The following is an 18,580-nucleotide window of genomic DNA, read 5'->3' as shown; positions in this document are numbered from 1 at the left end:
TGTCCTTGTACTTACAGTAACATCCTGGTATTCTACCCTTCCTGTGAGGTCATTGTCACCCTTATGTCACATCTGGGCGTCACTGGTCTCCGCAGTCAGACATTACTATTAGTGGGTTTATTACCTCCTAGATCCTTCCATAAAATATTACCCACAAACATCATTAATGCTCTTCTCTTGGGCAATGGCTTGGTCGAGAAACCACAATTATTATAACAAGATTACGGAGTATACAACAGAATAATATATGAGAACTCAAATACCTCCCTCCCCCCGAAATATCCCAACAGAGACAGAATATCACACACTACTGATTAATGTTAGACAAACATTATGTTACATTAAAATAGACTATAAATTATCAGTTTCTTTTCAGCACTAAGGATTAGCTGATTTGCAGAGAGTTCAAACAATAGTTGTGGTTTGGGTGGGTGGAGGTTTGGGCTGAATAGGAATAGCCTAAATTGTCCTGATTTTCCAGTTGGGAATGTTGGTAGGAATGGATGTGTGTGGTATAATTTTTACTCTGTATTTATATTGTAACAGAATTAATTTCTGCTGCGCCCAGGTTACTGGAGTAAAGGTGTGCATAGCAAGAGGCGTTTTTTCATCAAACCTGCAGATCACAAGACGCAATGATCTGGGATCCATACAACCAGTGCCATATAACAAATAGCAATTTACAGAAAACCATGTGTTATGGATTTTTTAAGAATTAATCCAAAAACGAAGTCTCTTCAGAATATGTTCTTTATTTATGTATGCGCAATACAGACCATTCAATTCAAAAGGAATAATGGTAATTTCATATTACTTCTGCAAGCATTTTATGCCTTAAAACCACAAACTAATACGTAGATAGAGCATCATATAAGACTTTAAACCAATAATATCACTCTACATATCAGGAACTATCAATATCTTCCTCTCGCCCCCCCAGATATAGGCATTAATCCAAATGAATCTTGCCACATCTTATAAGACGCTAACTTACGGTACCTTACTGTACCACAACTTCCCTATTCCCTTAATATGTATAATGGAGGGCACATTTCCTTTAGATACGTTACTGCAATACTTTCTAGACATGTTTCTCCACATACCTTAAGCAATATGTCTATAGAAGTAAAACAGCTTAATTTGTCAACATTTATTTTATGCATGTAGCTCTCTTAACTCTTAAGCATCCTAACTTAATTTTATAATCAGCTTTAATTCAACTTCCATTTGTGTGTATTGATTATCCATATCACCATGGACAAGATCTCTTAAATCACATGCGTTTTGTGTCAGATTTGCAATGGGTCACTACAATGTGGACACGAGGTAGTTGCAAAACTATGTCTACACACAAATCTTAGGAAAGTACAATTTTAAATCTAGCATCCAGCGCACAGATGTGACACCTCTTAAAAGGAATACCTTAAAGCAGGGGTGTCCAACCTTTTAGCTTCCCTGGGCCACATTGGAAGACGACGAGTTGGTTTGGGCCGCACATAAGATACACTAAGAATAACAATAGCTGATCATCCAAAAAACCATAGAAAACATAGTTAACATATATATATGAGAAAAGACTGATATATATATATATATATATATCACTTTTTTTTTCAAATCCCCCTATACTTACCTTTCAATCGCCCTGTTCAAAAAATACTCTCTAGTTATTATACTATAATCACTTTTTGTATTGTTTCGATGCAATATCAATAAAGTGCATTTAAGCCAGGCATTGTATATCAGGGTGCCCTGACCAGGCCTGCGGTACCTGACATATACATCACTGTGACCCCAAATTGTCACCTGTTTTGATAATTACACCACTATGTTAGTTAAGGGATAACAACTTATAATGGGCCAAAGAGAATAATATATAATGCCCCATTAGTATTACAAGTAGAAGTATGTAGTTGGGAGATAAGGTCCATGATGCTCCAGGACCAGGTGACTTTTATTCACTTGTCAGCGTCCCTTGAAATAAAAAAAAAAAATCCCCCTTTTAATCGGCTTGTTCTCCTGTCCTCTTCTCTTCTTTTCTCCAATTCTGTGCTGCTGATTGTTCTTCTCGCGCGGGTGACTCCTCTGTGCTGCGCTCCGCAATGGATGTTGGGCGTGATGACATCACGCCCGACATTCACTGCGAGCACCTCACGGAGGAGGAGACAAGGGAGGGAGCCGGAGTACCAGCTAACGTGACCGCGTGACCGCAAGGTAAGTATTTTCCTTTCTTTTTTTTGCAGGCTTTTCTTTTTTCCTTCTGGGCCACATTTACAGGCGTGCTGGGCTGCATGCGGGCCGCGGGTTGGACAACCCTGCCTTAAAGCTACATGTAAGTCAAAATTGGGTGCAAAAGTTTAAATTTAAACTGTTTGGTTTTTAAACCAGTGGTTTGCTACTAACTACAAGCAGCTTGTTCTAGTCCGCGTGCAGTTTGCATCTTTTAAAACTGCTGCACGATGGATGCAATTTTAAAATCACAGCTGAGGGAGCACTATTGTATCTTGGTTAGTCGGTGTGCGCTATGAACACAGGTTCCTCCATCTAGTAACCTAGAATAAACGTTATACTTAACTGTCCCGTAGCCGTGGAGCGCTGCTTCCAGGAGGTTGGCGTGGAACAATATCTATATCACCATGGACAAGATCTCTTACCAGCAGTTGTATATATAGTGCGCCGCGCCATTTTGCGCGTGCGCACATAGACTATGATCATAAGCCCACTGCGCATGCGTCAATCGGCGCAATATAACTTATAAACATACAGGTGAAATCTAATACCCTACATATTGGGTGTTATATTACAGTTTTTGTTTCCTGGTTTCTTCTCCACTGGTGTTTCCGGTCCTATTGTGGGTTCTTGTGTGATCCCAATATTATACCAACATACTACACTATTGTGCGCCTCCTCCTCCATTTGTCTTTTATAGGTTTAGATACACTTGTTTACAAACACAGTACACAATGTAAGCAATGATAGGTGTGCAGTGTGTCTCCAACATACGTTTCCTGTAAGGCCAGACGTCAATTTTTTGGGAACTAAACTCCGAGAACCAGATAACCGTGGTCTTAGCCTTTAGCAGCCTCCTTTTCTGTATCATCAATCCTCGGCTGCCCCCAGGTCTTAAGCACGAAGTTGTAAGGGCTCAATCCCAAAGCCTCAGTTTCCGCAAGTCAGGTGCAGTTTAACTATATTTTTATATAGTACATTCTTTCAATTGTGGACAGGATTCCTATTGTGGAGGTAAAGGACAGTGAGTGTGGTAAACCTGCCAGGCATTTGTATATTATGTTTTCTAGCATTTGTATTTTTGCATAATACAAGTAAGGTTGTACTCCCTAACTGTTGTTGTCTGATTGACTTAGTAGTTGTTGCCTTTTTAGTGGTTCCGTCATGTGACACATAAGGTACTTTTTGGTGGCATGTCAGCATTAAGTGGGCACAAGTGACCAAAATGGTTAAACACCCCCAGAACCTTCCAATCGCGAGTGGCCAGTGTGGCAAAATGATTGTAGTTGGCACGTAAAGAGGAAGTCGTCCCCATGGAAGCACCAGGCGTACATTGCCCGTTCTGTGGCCTCTATCCTCAAATAACTCCCACCTTTAATACTCATAAACCAGCCCCCAATTTTCCCAAACTCTGACCTATCGAATCATGCCCACATTAACTGGAGGCCACCCCAACTTTCCAAAACCCTTGGCCGTTGAGTTGTCCACGCATTTGGACGAAAATAGTGCTGGTTGTGAAGTATGGTAAATATTGGTTCTACTCACAGAAAGTCTGCCTCCAGTATGTCTAGCCAACTGGTACACTTTAAATATCATGTTGATAAAGAAATTAAATTGTCCAGATATTAGTTAATTATTATCCATTTATAGCAGCAAAACGCGCCAATAACAGTGACGGCCCAACCGAACAGACAAAGCTGGTACAAAGAATTTATATCCCTCTGCTTATGAACAGCTAGTGACCACATAACAACCAAAGAGCTCAATATATTACTAATAAAACATCTGAGGGGAGGGCTAAAAAGCCGTGAGCAGAATATCCCACCCTCAGACACACACAAAGATTCCACACCTGAAGAATACTATCATAAACGGGTCTTTAATCCTATAACTACCAGCGCTGCTAGTAAGCCAGTAACCCTTTAACTGCCTTTTTAATATACAACCACCACATGGATTTATATGCTTGGAATGAGCAAACAATAGCATTGTAACAAAATGTGTCTAAGACATATTTTTAATGTTCCATGTGGGAGTTTATTGTTTAATTATAAAAACTAGACATTTACTATATGACAATTTAAAAAAAAATAAACACAGCTCTTACTGATATTAAAGCTGCTGAATCAGGTTGCAGAAAAATACTTGGTCAATAAGAGGTTAAATCTGAATGAGAGCTGATCGGAATGTTCCGTTTGGAGATAAAGGTACCAATGCACCAAGTAAAACTATTGATAACATTCCACAAACATCCTGGGCGTGGAACAGCTGTGTAATATCACGGCTGCTATATTGTTATACAAGACAAGGAGCTGAAGACACCAGTAAATAACTATGTGTCTCTCAGACATGAGGATCTCCTGTACACTCACCATCCTATTGCTGAGCGTTACGCTCTGTGCCGCAGAGAGCACCTGTCCAGGTAAGTCACAGCAGCAAAGAATAAGTCTCTACATGATCTCGTAGACCCTAGTCATTAACATTATTATTTAAACAACATAATGCAATTAATTGATTACACCATAGGCACAAACATTTCACAGTCTTTATTTTCAAGACAGAAGTTGCACTTCAAAGGGATTCATAAAGATCTTTCCTAGAGGAATATATGAATATATTCTATACTACAATAATAATGTTGAAAGGAATTTCAAGCTCAAAATTTTCAACACTGTCTTTAAAACCTCAGCAACACAGAGTAACAGTGCGTGTTTTCAGGATTTTCTCAGAGAACTATGTGGGGATTAACTCTTACCAGGGATGGATCTCTCCTTTTAGCCAAGTCTATGATTCAAGTGTTAGCTGGGTACACACCTATGCCATCTTACTTCAGATGTGATTTCTGTAACTATTTTAAACAAATGACCATGCCGATTCATGTGTACACACCTACATGATTCACCTTCCGATCTGTAATCTTCATCTCTCATAACCAATCTTACAACTGTCACTCTTTTCTAATTTACCCATTTGATCTGACATTGTGTTTGTCATGGCTGTGTGGTAGACGTGAAAGTTTTGGGAATCGGAGAATCGGACAAGTTGACGATCCTCAGAGGGTGCCCAGGTGCCCCTGGACATGATGGATTGAGAGGAGATCCTGGACAACAGGGGGAGAAAGGTCAGATCACCATCATTGATGTATACAAAAAATCAGTAAGGTTTATGTAATAATATGGTACAAATACAGGAGCACAAAATGTGCTGTAACCCATCATGTTATTTACCATGATTCCAAAATGTGTTTAATGTATAGAGGCACAAAGTCTGCTACACCCTCAAGATGGTGTGTTTGGAGGGGGTATTATATAGACAGGAGAATTGGGAGGAGGTAACGATTTTATCTAACAAAAGCAAAACAGCGACTTCCTAATGAATGGTAAGCTCTGCAAATAGATTTAGTAACACCTTCATAAAAGCCAAGTAAAGTCCTGCTGCATGAACATTATTATACAGTCATCTCTTCATATTTACATTGGACAAAGCTAAACGATAAACATGTTTTTATCTGCATATCTCAATCAATTAAACTGAATGGTCGGGGGCCATTGTACATTTCTTGGTGTAGGTAAAGTCATGTCCACAATAAACCTTTCTTAAATAAATTGAATGAATCCTATAGGGTCATTCCATGTCAGTTCAACCAGGGGTGTCCACCACCCATCTCAGATTTCTACGAAATTTTTTTAATTAAGAGAGGATGTCAAAACAACTATTTCTGCCAAATATCTTGACTGTCTGACAATTAGTTGATTATATATTGATTTTTTAATTTATTAAATAATTTACTAATTGCGGCTTCTTTATCCAGTTTATGTGAAGTATTATGGGTGTTTATTAAGGAATCGGACACAAAATTTAGACCCCTGAGGTAAATCTTCCTCCCAAATCCAAAAATCCAAAGCAAATTACTTTATCTGCCTCATGTTTTGCGTTACGGCAAAAACGCATGTTTTTCGAATATCATTAAAAACGCTAGATTCAATTGACATTAGGGATTCTATTTTTTGGGGGGTGTTTAAAAAAGGTATAATTTACTACCAAATGAGCAGCTGCCATGACTGACTCTTTCTGTGTCTCCCTCTCTCTTTTCTCTGGAAAGTTTCAGTTTTGGTCTCTCTAAAGGGAATCCCCTTCCCATCAGTTGGTGTTTGTTTCATTTCCTGTATGGGAGTTTTATCCCATTGCCTCAGTTTAGTTCACTTTTGTGGTATGGTTTTTAACAATGTGTAAATTATGTATGCTGTACAGCAGTAATCGAGCGTCAACTTCATTATTTTTTTTCTCCACTATGGAACCAGACTACCCAGCTGATTTTTTTTTTGTGGTAGTAATGTATACCTTTTTTAAACACCCCTAAAAAATGGGATCCCTAATGTCAATTGCATCTAGCGTTTTTAATGATATTTGAAAACCGTGCGTTTTTGCCGTAACGCAAAACATGAGGCAGATAAAGTAATTTGCTTTGGATTTTTGGATTCGGGAGGAAGAGTTACCTTAGGGGTCCAAATTTTGTGTTGATTCCTTAATAAACACCTGTAATACTTCAAATAAACTGGATAAAGAAGCTGTGATTAGTAAATAATTTAATAAATTGAAAAATCAATATATAATCAACTAATTGTCAGACAGTCGAGATATTTGGCAGAAATAGTTGTTTTGACATCCTCTCTTAACTAAAAAATTTTCAAAAAAATCTGACACGGGTGTTGGACAAATCATTTCTCTGTTTTTTCCGTGGCGCGACCTGTGGGGAGATATGATATGGAGGGAGAGAGGGGGGGGGGGGAAAGGGAGAGAGGCGAGACAGTATACACGATATCGGCCGTTTTGTGGCTCTTTTAGAGTGGGAGATGTTTATAGCTCCTGTTGCAGTTTGTTTATAGCTCTTTCGTCGTGTATACTGGGGGCGACTATATGGGTATGTAGAGTATAAGACTCTTGGGGGGGGGGGGGGGGGGGCGGGCAGTGGGATTACGGTGCCCGGTTTAAGCCTCTAGGGTGAGGACACGGGGAGAAAGCCGCTGGGCCGCAGCCACCACGAGCGCTAAGATCCTGACTCTGGAGCAGGAGCCCAACCCGCCCACCCCAGGTACCCTGTACACATAACTGCTCTTTTTAGAGCTTGGCAGCAAAAACGCTAAACTACCACAGATACACTATAGCAGCCACCACATAGTTATATATTGTTAGCCTTAACTCCCCACATATCCTCCCCTCATCCACCTCCTTATTACACTTAGAACACACATATCTCCCTTTAAAAAGGGAATACATCCAAATTTATTAAAAGCTTGCACTACCCCCCTCACCCTCCAATAACACAACATAATACTCCAGAGAAGCAAGCCAATAATTAGCAGATTACTGCAAAAGCCCTCACCCTAGAGGCTTAAACCGGGCACCGTAATCCCACTGCCCGCCCCCCCCCCCCCCCCCCGAGAGTCTTATACTCTACATACCCATATAGTCGCCCCAGTATACACGACGAAAGAGCTATAAACAAACTGCAACAGGAGCTATAAACATCTCCCACTCTAAAAGAGCCACAAAACGGCGATATCGTGTATACTGTCTCGCCTCTCTCCCTTTCCCCCCCCCCCTCTCTCCCTCCATATCCTATCTCCCCACAGGTCGCGCCACGGAAAAAACAGAGAAACAACCAACAAGAACCGGAACTGGAACATCCGGAACATCTGTCAAGGCAGCACCAACCCTCACTAAAACGAAACAAAGCGCAGACGTCCCAGGTAAGCCCTCCCAAAAGGGTCCCCTACCACCCACTCCAAAACCTGTTGGACAAATTATGTTTTTTTGGGTGATCTGATGTGGAATGACCCTATATTAAAACTGTTAAAATAATTTAATGGAAGTCTTTGTTAATATGCTTAGTTTACATTATTGTGTTTATCTTTAGGAGAGAAAGGATCTATAGGACAACCTGGGAAAATTGGACCAGCCGGGAACAAAGGTAACTCTCAATACCAATGAGTTTATTACCAAATATTAACTAATAAATATTCATGATCTATACTAAACTTATGTAACAGACGGAGCTACAGCTGTTGTGGGTCTCAATTCCCAGCATGACCTGCTGACTTTTGTTAGGGCAAGCTGGGACTTGTAGTTCTTCAACACCTAGAGAGCTGCTGGTTCCGTAAATTTGTGAATTTTAGATTGTGATAATCTGCTGTAAATTATTATAACGGGAGAGTAGTGACATCATCACATTGGTTGGTACTCAGGATAAGAAACACTTTCAGTTTATATGTTATAAGATTCCACAGCACAAGCGAGAAGAGCGATATATATAAAATTATTTCTGAGCTTCGTATCAGTGAGTGACCTTGTTTTTGTTTTTTTGTTTTGTTTCTTTTTTTTAATGAGGTTGCTGAATATTTTTTATTTCTAACATATTTCCACCTCTATCGTCTCTATTTTATACCCTCATTCTCTTAATGTTTACTCTCAAAGTTTGTCTCTCTCTACTTTCTATCTCCTTATCCTCTTTGTGATGTTTCCTTTGGTCTAGTTGTGTGGTCTCATATAGTTGCATTCTCTATTGTCTCCTGTAGGAAGTTTTACTGATTATATTGTTTCTCTTGTCACTTATCTGTTTTTTTTTACTGTTTATTTTTTGTTGATTGTGAGGTGCTGCAGATTCTGTGGCACCATATACATAAGGATGGTGATGATGATTAACTAAGTAACCCACAGCATTTAATCTTTAATTAGAGACTTGTTTATACTTGGCAAGGTTCATTTATATGAACTCATTTTCGTCCAAAGTGCAGGCATAAAATATGTGTTTATAAACACTGGTATTTGTATAGTGTAATAGCTACTACTCATTGTTATATGTCATTTTACTACAGGAGATCCGGGTATTCCAGGGCTACAAGGACAAAAAGGTAAAACAGTGATGTATTAGATTTTAATGTAGATTGTAATTACATTGTTTTGAAATATTGTCACATTGATCTTCAGCCTATTCATCATTGTCTGCATTTTTTATTTCTGCCTACAGGGGATAAAGGAGACCCGGCCCTACCCGAATCTTTGTACGGTGAGGTTCTCTCGAACATCGAATTCTGGGTCTATAAATGACTTAATATTTTATTTAGTCGTAATAAACGGAAATTTGTACTTATTTTTTAAGTTGTAGTATTCTCTAAGAAAATGTTGTAATGTTTTCAGAAGTCACGGTGTTGACCTGTTTTTAGATACTGCCTTGTTGGCAGCTTCAGTCCATGCTGTGACTGATTATTGTGTAAAAGGACAAATAATCCCCAATGCCGTGTTTTGCCTCACAGCATAGACAGAATGTTATCTGTTCATGGTCAATGCCTCTTATGTCCCCGTCTACCCTGAGATTGTATAGGATGAGAGAGGAGAGGACAATATCATCATCAACATTTATTTATATAGCGCCAGCAAATTCCGTAGCGCTTTACAGTTGGGAACAAACATTAATAAGACAATACTGGGTAATACATACAGACAGAGAGGTAAGAGAACCCTGCTCGGTAGCTTACAATCTATAGGACAATGGGAGTTTGAAACACAAGGGCATGTGTTACATCATATTGAACATTGGACCAGCTAGAACGCAAAGGTAAACGTATTGAGTGGGCTGTGTGTGTGTGGCAATGTTGGTCAGAGGGTTGTTGTCTTGTGTTAGCTGTGTAAAGGGTGGTAATAGGGTAACCTAGGGAGGGTAAGATAGTGGTTGAGGAATATCATAAGCTTTCCTGAAGAGGTGGGTTTCAGAGAACGCTTGAAGGTTTGAAAACTAGAGGAAAGTCTTACTGTGCGAGGAAAGGAATTCCACAAAGTGGGAGCAGCCCGAAAAAAGTCCTGTAACTAAGAATGGGAGGATGTGATGAGAGTGGAAGGGAGACGCAGATCTTGTGCAGGACGGAGGTGTCGAGTTGGGAGATATTTTGAGACAAGTGAGGAAATGTATGTCGGTGCAATTTTGTTGACCGCCTTGTATGTTAGTAGAAGAATTTTATATTGGATTTGTTGAAATACAGGCAACCAATGTAGAGACTGACAGAGTGGGTCAGCAGAGGAAGAACGGTTTGCAAGGAAAATCAAACTAGCCGCTGCGTGCAAAATAGATTGTAGAGGTTCAAGTCTGACTTTGGGAAGACCAGTAAGGAGGGAATTGGCAGTACGATGCAGGAGATGATGAGTGCATGAATTAAGGTTTTTGCGGTGTCTTGTGTGAGATTTGTGCATATTCTGGAAATGTTCTTTAGGTGTATGTAACATGATTTAGATATAGAGTAGATGTGGGGAATAAATGATAGTTGTGAGTTAAGAATTACACCTAGGCAGCGAGCTTGCGGGGTGGGATTTATGGTCATGTTATCAACAGAAATAGAAATGTCAGGCAGGAAGCTTCTGTTTTTGGGTGGGAATATTATTAATTCTGTTTTTGAAAGATTGAGTTTGAGTTGGTGAGAAGACATCCAAGATGAAATTGCAGAAAGACAGTCAGTAACGCGAGACAACAAAGATGGTGAAAGATCAGGAGAGGATAGATAGATTTGTGTATCATCCGCATAGAGATGATACTGAAATCCAAAGGAGCTTATTAGTTTTCCAAGAGAAGTGGTGTAGATAGAGAATAGCAGAGGACCTAGGACTGAGCCTTGTGGTACTCCAACTGATAAAGGAAGCGGAGCAGAGGTGGATCCAGAGAAATTAACACTGAAAGAGTGATTAGATAGGTAGGAAGAGAACCAGGATAGGACAGTGCCTTCAAGACCTAGGGATTGCAGCGTTTGTATGAGGAGAAAGTGGTCAACAGTGTGAAATGCAGCAGAGAGATCCAAGAGAATTAGAAGAGAGTATTGGTTATTATTTTTTGCTGTGATCAAATCATTGACAACTTTGGTCAGCGCAGTCTCTGTGCAGTGTTGAGAGCGAAAGCCTGACTGAAGAGGATCCAATAGGTTGTTTGCTGTAAGAAAGTGTGTGAGGCGGGTGTAGGCAATTCTCTCGAGAAGCTTGGAGGGGCATGGGAGCTGGGAGATGGGGCGGTAATTTATGAGAGAGTTAGGGTCAGAATTCTGTTTTGTTAAAATGGGAGTAATCACTGCATGCTTGAAAAGTGATGGAAAAATACCAATAGAAAGAGATAGATTACAGATTTTAGTTAGAGGGGGAATGAGCACAGGAGACAGGGACATACCAATTTGTGAGGGAATGGGATCAAGAGGACAGGAGGTAGAGTAGGAAGATGAGAAGAGAGTAGAAACTTCCTCTTCATTTGTGGGATCAAATGAAGAGAGAGAGTCAGAGAGTGCTACAAAGGGTTTGCTGGATTTCTGTACTGTTCAGATATATGCATGTGGGAGAAGTGAGGGGGACCTGGATTAGGTGATATATCACCAGCTAATAGAAGCAGGGAGGAAAAAAGGTAGGAAAGATGATTGTAAGATGTGTGACTTTTTGGTTTCTGGCGACAGGATGAGGCTGTTAAAGTTATTGAATTTAAATAGGAAAAGAGTTCATGAGTGTTCACTAGAGGTGAGTGAAGTAATGAAGGGGCAATGTGGACAGAGGTGTGTGTTGCAGGATGGGTGAGGAATGATATAGTCCTAAAGATAATATGGAAAAGTCGTTCCTAAATCTGAAGCTAACAGGGAAGACATACGATACTCCAGACTGGCAGTATGGGTGCTCAATTCCCTTCCATCATATTTAGGCTCTCAGATAGAATGAGTTATATAATTTATTCACTGTAATATTCTGCTTCCTATCTCTCAGCTGCCAGGAACTGTAAGGACCTGCGGGATCATGGGGAGACTCTTAGTGACTGGTACACAATATACCCGGATGGAGAGACACCACTGAGAGTCCTGTGTGACATGCACACTGATGGCGGAGGATGGATTGTAAGTCTGTCTGCAGAAATCTCTACATTTCATACAAACATCCAGTTCCTGTCTTCAGGGAATTTCTAGGTCTTCAAAGCAAAAAACATTTGCCCACAAGCACAACCCCGCTTCCTACATAACATAAGGTTACAAATGATATTATTACTAAACTTTAAATAAATGTAAATTCTCCCAATAAACATACTTCCCACCCACCCACTTGTATAATCTACAAGTTTCCCAAAGTTGGGACTTGGATGGTTCAAGAGTTACTCACCTTGGGGACACCTGTGATGGTGGAATGTTCATAGACGAGAGCACTTTTGAAAGTAAAGCTTGGTCACAGAAGGAGTTGATGGGACAACCACCTTGAGCATGAGGGCCACTTGTAATCAGGTCACTCAGCCGGACTGATAAATAATGAATCTGTGCTCTTCCAAGCCCCATCTGTGTTACCTTATCCCAGTTTATGTAACTTTTCTTCACCCGATACCTGTAACATGGTAAATTATTCAGTAGCAGATATTTACGTACCCAGGAACTGAACTGAAACACAGCAGGTTTGGAGTAAAAGTACATAACAGGCCACGATCAGTTCCCCCAGGAAGCTCAGTAATAAAATCTAGAACTGCAAAGTCCATGGGTTTGAATCCTGAATGTCGCTACTGTGTAGCTTTAGGACTCATTTCCTTTCTCTTTTTCCTAATATAGGTATTTCAGAGACGTTGCGATGGTTCAGTTGATTTCCTGCGTGACTGGATGTCCTATAAGATGGGGTTTGGCAGTCGCCTGACTGAGTTCTGGCTGGGGAATGGCAATCTTCACATGTTAACATCATCCGGTAATGATCACTAGGGGGTAAATTTACTAGATATGGCATTTAGTGCTCCAAACCGCCACATTTACTACAGGGCAGTTTGAGGCTGTGATGTAGAATTGTCTGCCTATGTGTGGTAGATTGAAAACATCTAGTAAATCTAGCCCTAGGACTTCATTTGATTTATTTGTAATTTTCTCTTGACTGTGGGAGATTTATTTGAGTGTTACTTGTGTGAGGTTACAGAATAGGATGGTAATATTTAAGATGCATTTGAGACTAGATGAGGGGCTGATCTTGGGGGAGACAGTGACCTGTCAACTGGTTTAGTTGTGAGATAGAGGACGGGTTTGCATGTAACAGGGGCAGTGACATGATGTGTGGAGAGGAATGGTGGCAGCAGGAAGCCACAGACTGAAGGTTATGTAGTGGAAGGAGCAGGGTCCTCCAGCAGCACAGTATAGTGATGTGAGCCTCCTGTCAAACTGATGCAGGGATATTACTGTGTTATTAGAACCTCTGTATGACATGAAGTTCACATGTCAATCCTGAGTAATTGTTAATGTTTGCTCTTGTCAGAAAATTATTTAGACATTAATTTGTTTCCTCCTATTGCAGGTACATGGGAACTACGTGTTGATCTGCAAGACTTTGACCATAAAAAATATTTTGCTAAATACAAATCTTTCAAAGTTATGGGAGAATCTGAGAAATACAAATTGATCCTTGGAGACTTTCTGAGTGGTGATGCAGGTAAGGAGCGACAGTGTTGACAGTGATGTATAAACAAATGACATTGGCGCGTAACGCACGTGTAGCTCTGTTTGGTCAGTGTTGTAACTTTATACCACAATTGACCAAACAGTATTGTTTTATTACTGTGTTTGTTCCCAATTGTAAAGCGCTATGGAGTATGCTGGCGCTATGTAAATAAATGTTGATTATAAATAGAATATACTGAATCAGCGTGTAACTCCCTGTCGCTGTGTGTAGTGTGGGGTGCAAAGGGTACACAGTGCACCTCCTCCTCAAACCCTGGCTAGCTGATGGGCATGGGTGTAGATGATCAGGGGGTCCCTGCACATGCAGGTGTTTCTTTGTAGTTAGTGGGACACAGGGGGTGTCACTTTGGTGCAGTGTAATAGAAGTCACAATAATTTGGGCGCCAGACCATCTCTATAACAAACTCAACTCTTTATTTACACTCCTCTTCCTCCAGCACGATAATCATAATGGTTGCAGCCATAAGGAAAATATATACATCTCCTTACTCTCTCCAGCACAGTTCTTAATGAGCAATACGAATATGGTTGCAAATATCTTATTACTCCTCCTGCACAGTTCTTAATGTTATCCAGATGTTAAATAACATAAATCATAGGTCTCTTACACTCCATTCTCACTGCAGATCACCCTCCTCTGCAGGGGCACTCACATGGATGCTAATAGGCAGGCAGCTTCTCCTCCATGCAGCTCTGACACACTCTGTGTACCTCTCAACTGCAGCTCACCCCTCCTCTACGGGGATGATGTCTCCTGTGCTCTGACACGTCACTCTGTGTACTCTCAGCCTCAGGATCTGACACTACAGCTACCTTGCCTCTTGCAGCAGCCCTCACTCCAGGGCCTCTTCCATGCAAAGTGTCCCCCTCTCTCTTGGGTTATCTATAGTGGCATGGAGTTCTCCCCCTCATCCAGGGCACACATTCTTTGCCCTGGCTCAGTCACCACGCTCAGACAGCCAGGCAATGCTGGGGGAACCTGGGAGCTTCCACCCCAGGTCCCCAGCTACATCTCTCCTCTCCTCTGTCTCTCCTCTCTCTCTCTCTCTCTCTCTCTCTCCCTCTCTATTCCTATCCTCCCTTAATGACAGGCCCTCCTTCCTCTCAATTAGTCTCACAGGCTGGGCTGGGTTATCACCATGGTAACCAGTTTATGTAACTTTTTATAAACTTCTAGCTTACCCTCTAGGTAACCCCTCTGTAACTACACCTAGTGGGGCTGCCTAGCTAATCTCACTCACACCTAACTCACATATAAACACACACATGTAAACAATTTCTACATCACTTTTGCATGCAAAATCACAATGTAAAGTAAACACAGCATAGCAATACAATGGCAGTATAAATATAAACACATTTCACATTGCATACCCCACAACACCCCCAATGGATGTAAACATGTGAGTCACAGGTGTCCTGTTTTTTTCCCAATGTACCTTCAAATGTGGCTTAATGCCAAAGCAATGTAGCACCTGCCCGTGCCTGCCCATGTCTCCCCCCTCCTGGGTCAAAAAGAGACAGGTGGCTCTCGTGGGCCCCTCCCAAAAAATACTTCTCAGCAATATATGCAGGGGTGGCATTTGACCAGCGGGGTTGCCTTCCCCCCTTTCTCTCCAACGTGGACGATCTGCCTTTCTTTGCTCCCCCTAATCCTCCGGAAGGGCAATATACAGACGTCACTTGCACAGCCTGCCTCTCTTTGCTTACCCAAATCCTCAGGAAAGGCAATATACAGACTGCATTGTAACTACACCTCACACGTTGAACCTTTTCTTCTTTTGCTTCCCACTCAGCTGGGATAAGTGGCACTACAAGTCCCAGCAACAAACACACTGCTGCTCCATATACTGTCCAATACAGAACTACTCAGCAAACAACTTGCTTCACCTCCTCCTTTTTACCCTTGGTCTCTGTTGGCACCTAGAGACGGTCAGACATGGTGTCCCAAGGGTGTTACTCCGGCTGGGTACACTGCACTCAGTCCCTGTGTCCTGCAAGCACTTGCTCCATCTGTTGTGCTCGAGCCCCACGTTGGGCGCCATTATGTAACCCCCAGTCACTGTGTGTAGTGTGGGGTGCAAAGGGTACACAGTGCACCTCCTCCTCAAACCCTGGCTAGATGATGGGCATGGGTGTAGATGATCAGGGGGTCCCTGCACATGCAGGTGTTTCTTTGTAGTTAGTGGGACACAGGGGATGTCACTTTGGTGATGCAGTGTAATAGAAGTCACAATAATTTGGGCGCCAGACCATCTCTATAACAAACTCAACTCTTTATTTACACTCTTCCTCCAGCACGATAATCATAATGGTTGCAGCCATAAGGAAAAATATATACATCTCCTTACTCTCTCCAGCACAGTTCTTAATGAGCAATACGAATATGGTTGCAAATATCTTATTACTCCTCCTGCACAGTTCTTTATGTTATCCAGATGTTAAATAACATAAATCATAGGTCTCTTACACTCCATTCTCACTGCAGATCACCCTCCTCTGCAGGGGCACTCACATGGATGCTAATAGGCAGGCAGCTTCTCCTCCATGCAGCTCTGACACACTCTGTGTACCTCTCAACTGCAGCTCACCCCTCCTCTACGGGGATGATGTCTCCTGTTCTCTGACACGTCACTCTGTGTACTCTCAGCCTCAGGATCTGACACTACAGCTACCTTGCCTCTTGCAGGAGCCCTCACTCCAGGGCCTCTTCCATGCGAAGTGTCCCCCTCTCTCTTGGGTTATCTATAGTGGCATGGAGTTCTCCCCCTCATCCAGGGCACACATTCCTTGCCCTGGCTCAGTCACCATGCTCAGACAGTCAGGCAATGCTGGGGGAGCCTGGGAGCTTCCACCCCAGGTCCCTAGCTACATCTCTTCTCTCCTCTGTCTCTCCTCTCTATTCCTATCCCCCCTTAATGACAGCCCCTCCTTCCTCTCACTCAGTCTCACAGGCTGGGCTGGGTTATCACCATGGTAACCAGTTTATGTAACTTTTTATAAACTTCTAGCTTACCCTCTAGGCGACCCCCTCCTGTATTCACTGAAGTGCAGGGTTTTACTAGAACACCACTAGGGGGGTGTTACAAGCGCTTATCAGTGAGTGCTGCTCATCTATATAAAATTATATTATCCACCTCCTAAAGATCTACTAAATAACATACAATATATAGGTGATCGGCGCTCCCATATAAAAACAATTGCCATTGGAGTTATACACATTAGCCTGGTGCTATAACCAAACAACAATTCTATGTCCATGAAACAGTGTCTTGACTTATTTACTCAGTCCATCATTACATTCCGCGGAGCATTAACAAGAATCAACCCTCCTTTCAATCTATTATTTTTAGAAGTCCTGGTAACCTAAAAAAATTAGAAAAATAATACAGTTTAAGAACGGATTATAGCAAAAATATATTCATTATAAAGTGCTCCTGGTGATAAATCATGTGTATCCACAGTGTGCACACCCCACAATAAGTGACACACTCAGTGTTCTTAACACCTAAATAATTATGTATACCTCAGTGGCAGAGTGGTTCCAACAGTTTTTTATCAGTGTAAAATGTAATTATATTTGTTGCAGTATCCTATCCTCCGGGCATCTCTCAGCTGCTTGTTTTTCTGCCGTATCTCTTGCTCCAGCTACAGATCTAGTCTAAGTGTCGAGTTATAGTGTATACATGCTATAACATGTGTTTGCAATCAGGAGCAACTGGAAACAAATATTTTATGTGCAGTAGACATTAATAGTATCTTATTAAATGTATTTCATGGGGCAATACATTTTTTTTAAAAACTTTTGTTTTATTTTTTAATGTTTTATCATTAATGCCTATATAAACAGGTGACATTAATTCAATATTATTTTTTTTTGCATGTTCTTTTGAGAATTTATATTCCTCATATATATTGGACGTATCCTGTAGTGTTCTGTGTATCAGAGCAGACTTACACCTGTGTTCATCAGCGCACGTATCTTCAGATCTGCTCTTTGTTGATTTTGGGCGTACGGATTTCCGAATTGCCTACATTTGAAAACAAACGCACATTGCGCTCAATATGGGTCCATTTATGAATCAGGCCCAAGACGTCCAAATTCCCAGGAAGACTGTCCTTAGTCTGGTTATCACCGGCACACTGGTGGCTGGATAGGTTGTTTCTTACCTGCGACGCGTTTCAGCATGAGCTTTGTGTCTGGGAATCCTACAGACCTGCTTTTTATTCGTGGTGGTTTAATTACCATCCTGTTTACACCAAACCAATGTTCATTACAAGTAACACATTGATTTGGCAGACATAACCATTTGAAAGTTATAAACCCATCCGTTGCGTATACATGTCCACAATCATTAAATGGTTTGAACAAAATGAATAAACGATCAGTGTCTATGATACTAACTCCCTAAATTCTAGCAGTGAGTTCCCTCCAGGGGCAGCAGTTGTGCACATTTATATATAACCCTTATTGTATGTTTTGTTTAGGAGATTCTCTGAAAAGTCACAACGGGATGATGTTCTCCACCGTGGACCAGGACAATGACGCAGATGCAAGAAATTGTGTCCAATTGTACAAGGGAGCCTGGTGGTACAAAGTCTGTCATCTTGCAAATCTGAACGGACTGTACCTTCCTGGAAAGCATGACTCCTTTGCCGATGGCATTAACTGGCACTCTGGCAAGGGGTATAATTACTCCTACAAACAGTCTGAGATGAAAATTAGACCCGTGTAATGAAACAGAAAGACGCTTCCTACAAAGAACACAGAATTACACAGATATTATCCTTCCTCCACTGCTGTAATTAATGACTATTGTGTAACTGCATGTTATTATATGAATAAATCACGTACTGATATA

At 41.3% G+C, this 18,580-nt stretch overlaps 1 protein-coding gene across 1 annotated transcript; it reads left to right on the top strand.

Moving 5' to 3' along the window:
* The first annotated feature begins 4,511 nt into the window (after positions 1-4,511).
* On the top strand, positions 4,512-18,580 carry LOC142101295 (ficolin-1-B-like). Its single transcript, XM_075185655.1, has 9 exons — positions 4,512-4,651; positions 5,237-5,350; positions 8,147-8,200; positions 9,105-9,140; positions 9,257-9,295; positions 12,010-12,137; positions 12,831-12,960; positions 13,555-13,689; positions 18,207-18,580. The coding sequence occupies exons 1-9, from the start codon at positions 4,564-4,566 to the stop codon at positions 18,452-18,454; spliced, it is 972 nt and encodes a 323-aa protein (XP_075041756.1). The 5' UTR covers positions 4,512-4,563; the 3' UTR covers positions 18,455-18,580.

Source organism: Mixophyes fleayi, chromosome 9 (assembly GCF_038048845.1).
Source record: "Mixophyes fleayi isolate aMixFle1 chromosome 9, aMixFle1.hap1, whole genome shotgun sequence".
NCBI lineage: Eukaryota > Metazoa > Chordata > Amphibia > Anura > Limnodynastidae > Mixophyes > Mixophyes fleayi.
This window is presented reverse-complemented; position numbering and strand designations above follow the sequence as displayed.

What these genes read in the sequence shown, in the direction of transcription:
- LOC142101295 (XM_075185655.1), top strand. Translation starts at nt 4,564, where the DNA reads ATGTGTCTCTCAGACATGAGGATCTCCTGTACACTCACCATCCTATTG. An exon ending in TGGACAACAGGGGGAGAAAG is followed by an intron (nt 5,351 to 8,146) that starts GTCAGATCACCA and finishes GTTTATCTTTAG; the next exon opens with GAGAGAAAGGATCTATAGGA. An exon ending in CTGATGGCGGAGGATGGATT is followed by an intron (nt 12,138 to 12,830) that starts GTAAGTCTGTCT and finishes TTCCTAATATAG; the next exon opens with GTATTTCAGAGACGTTGCGA.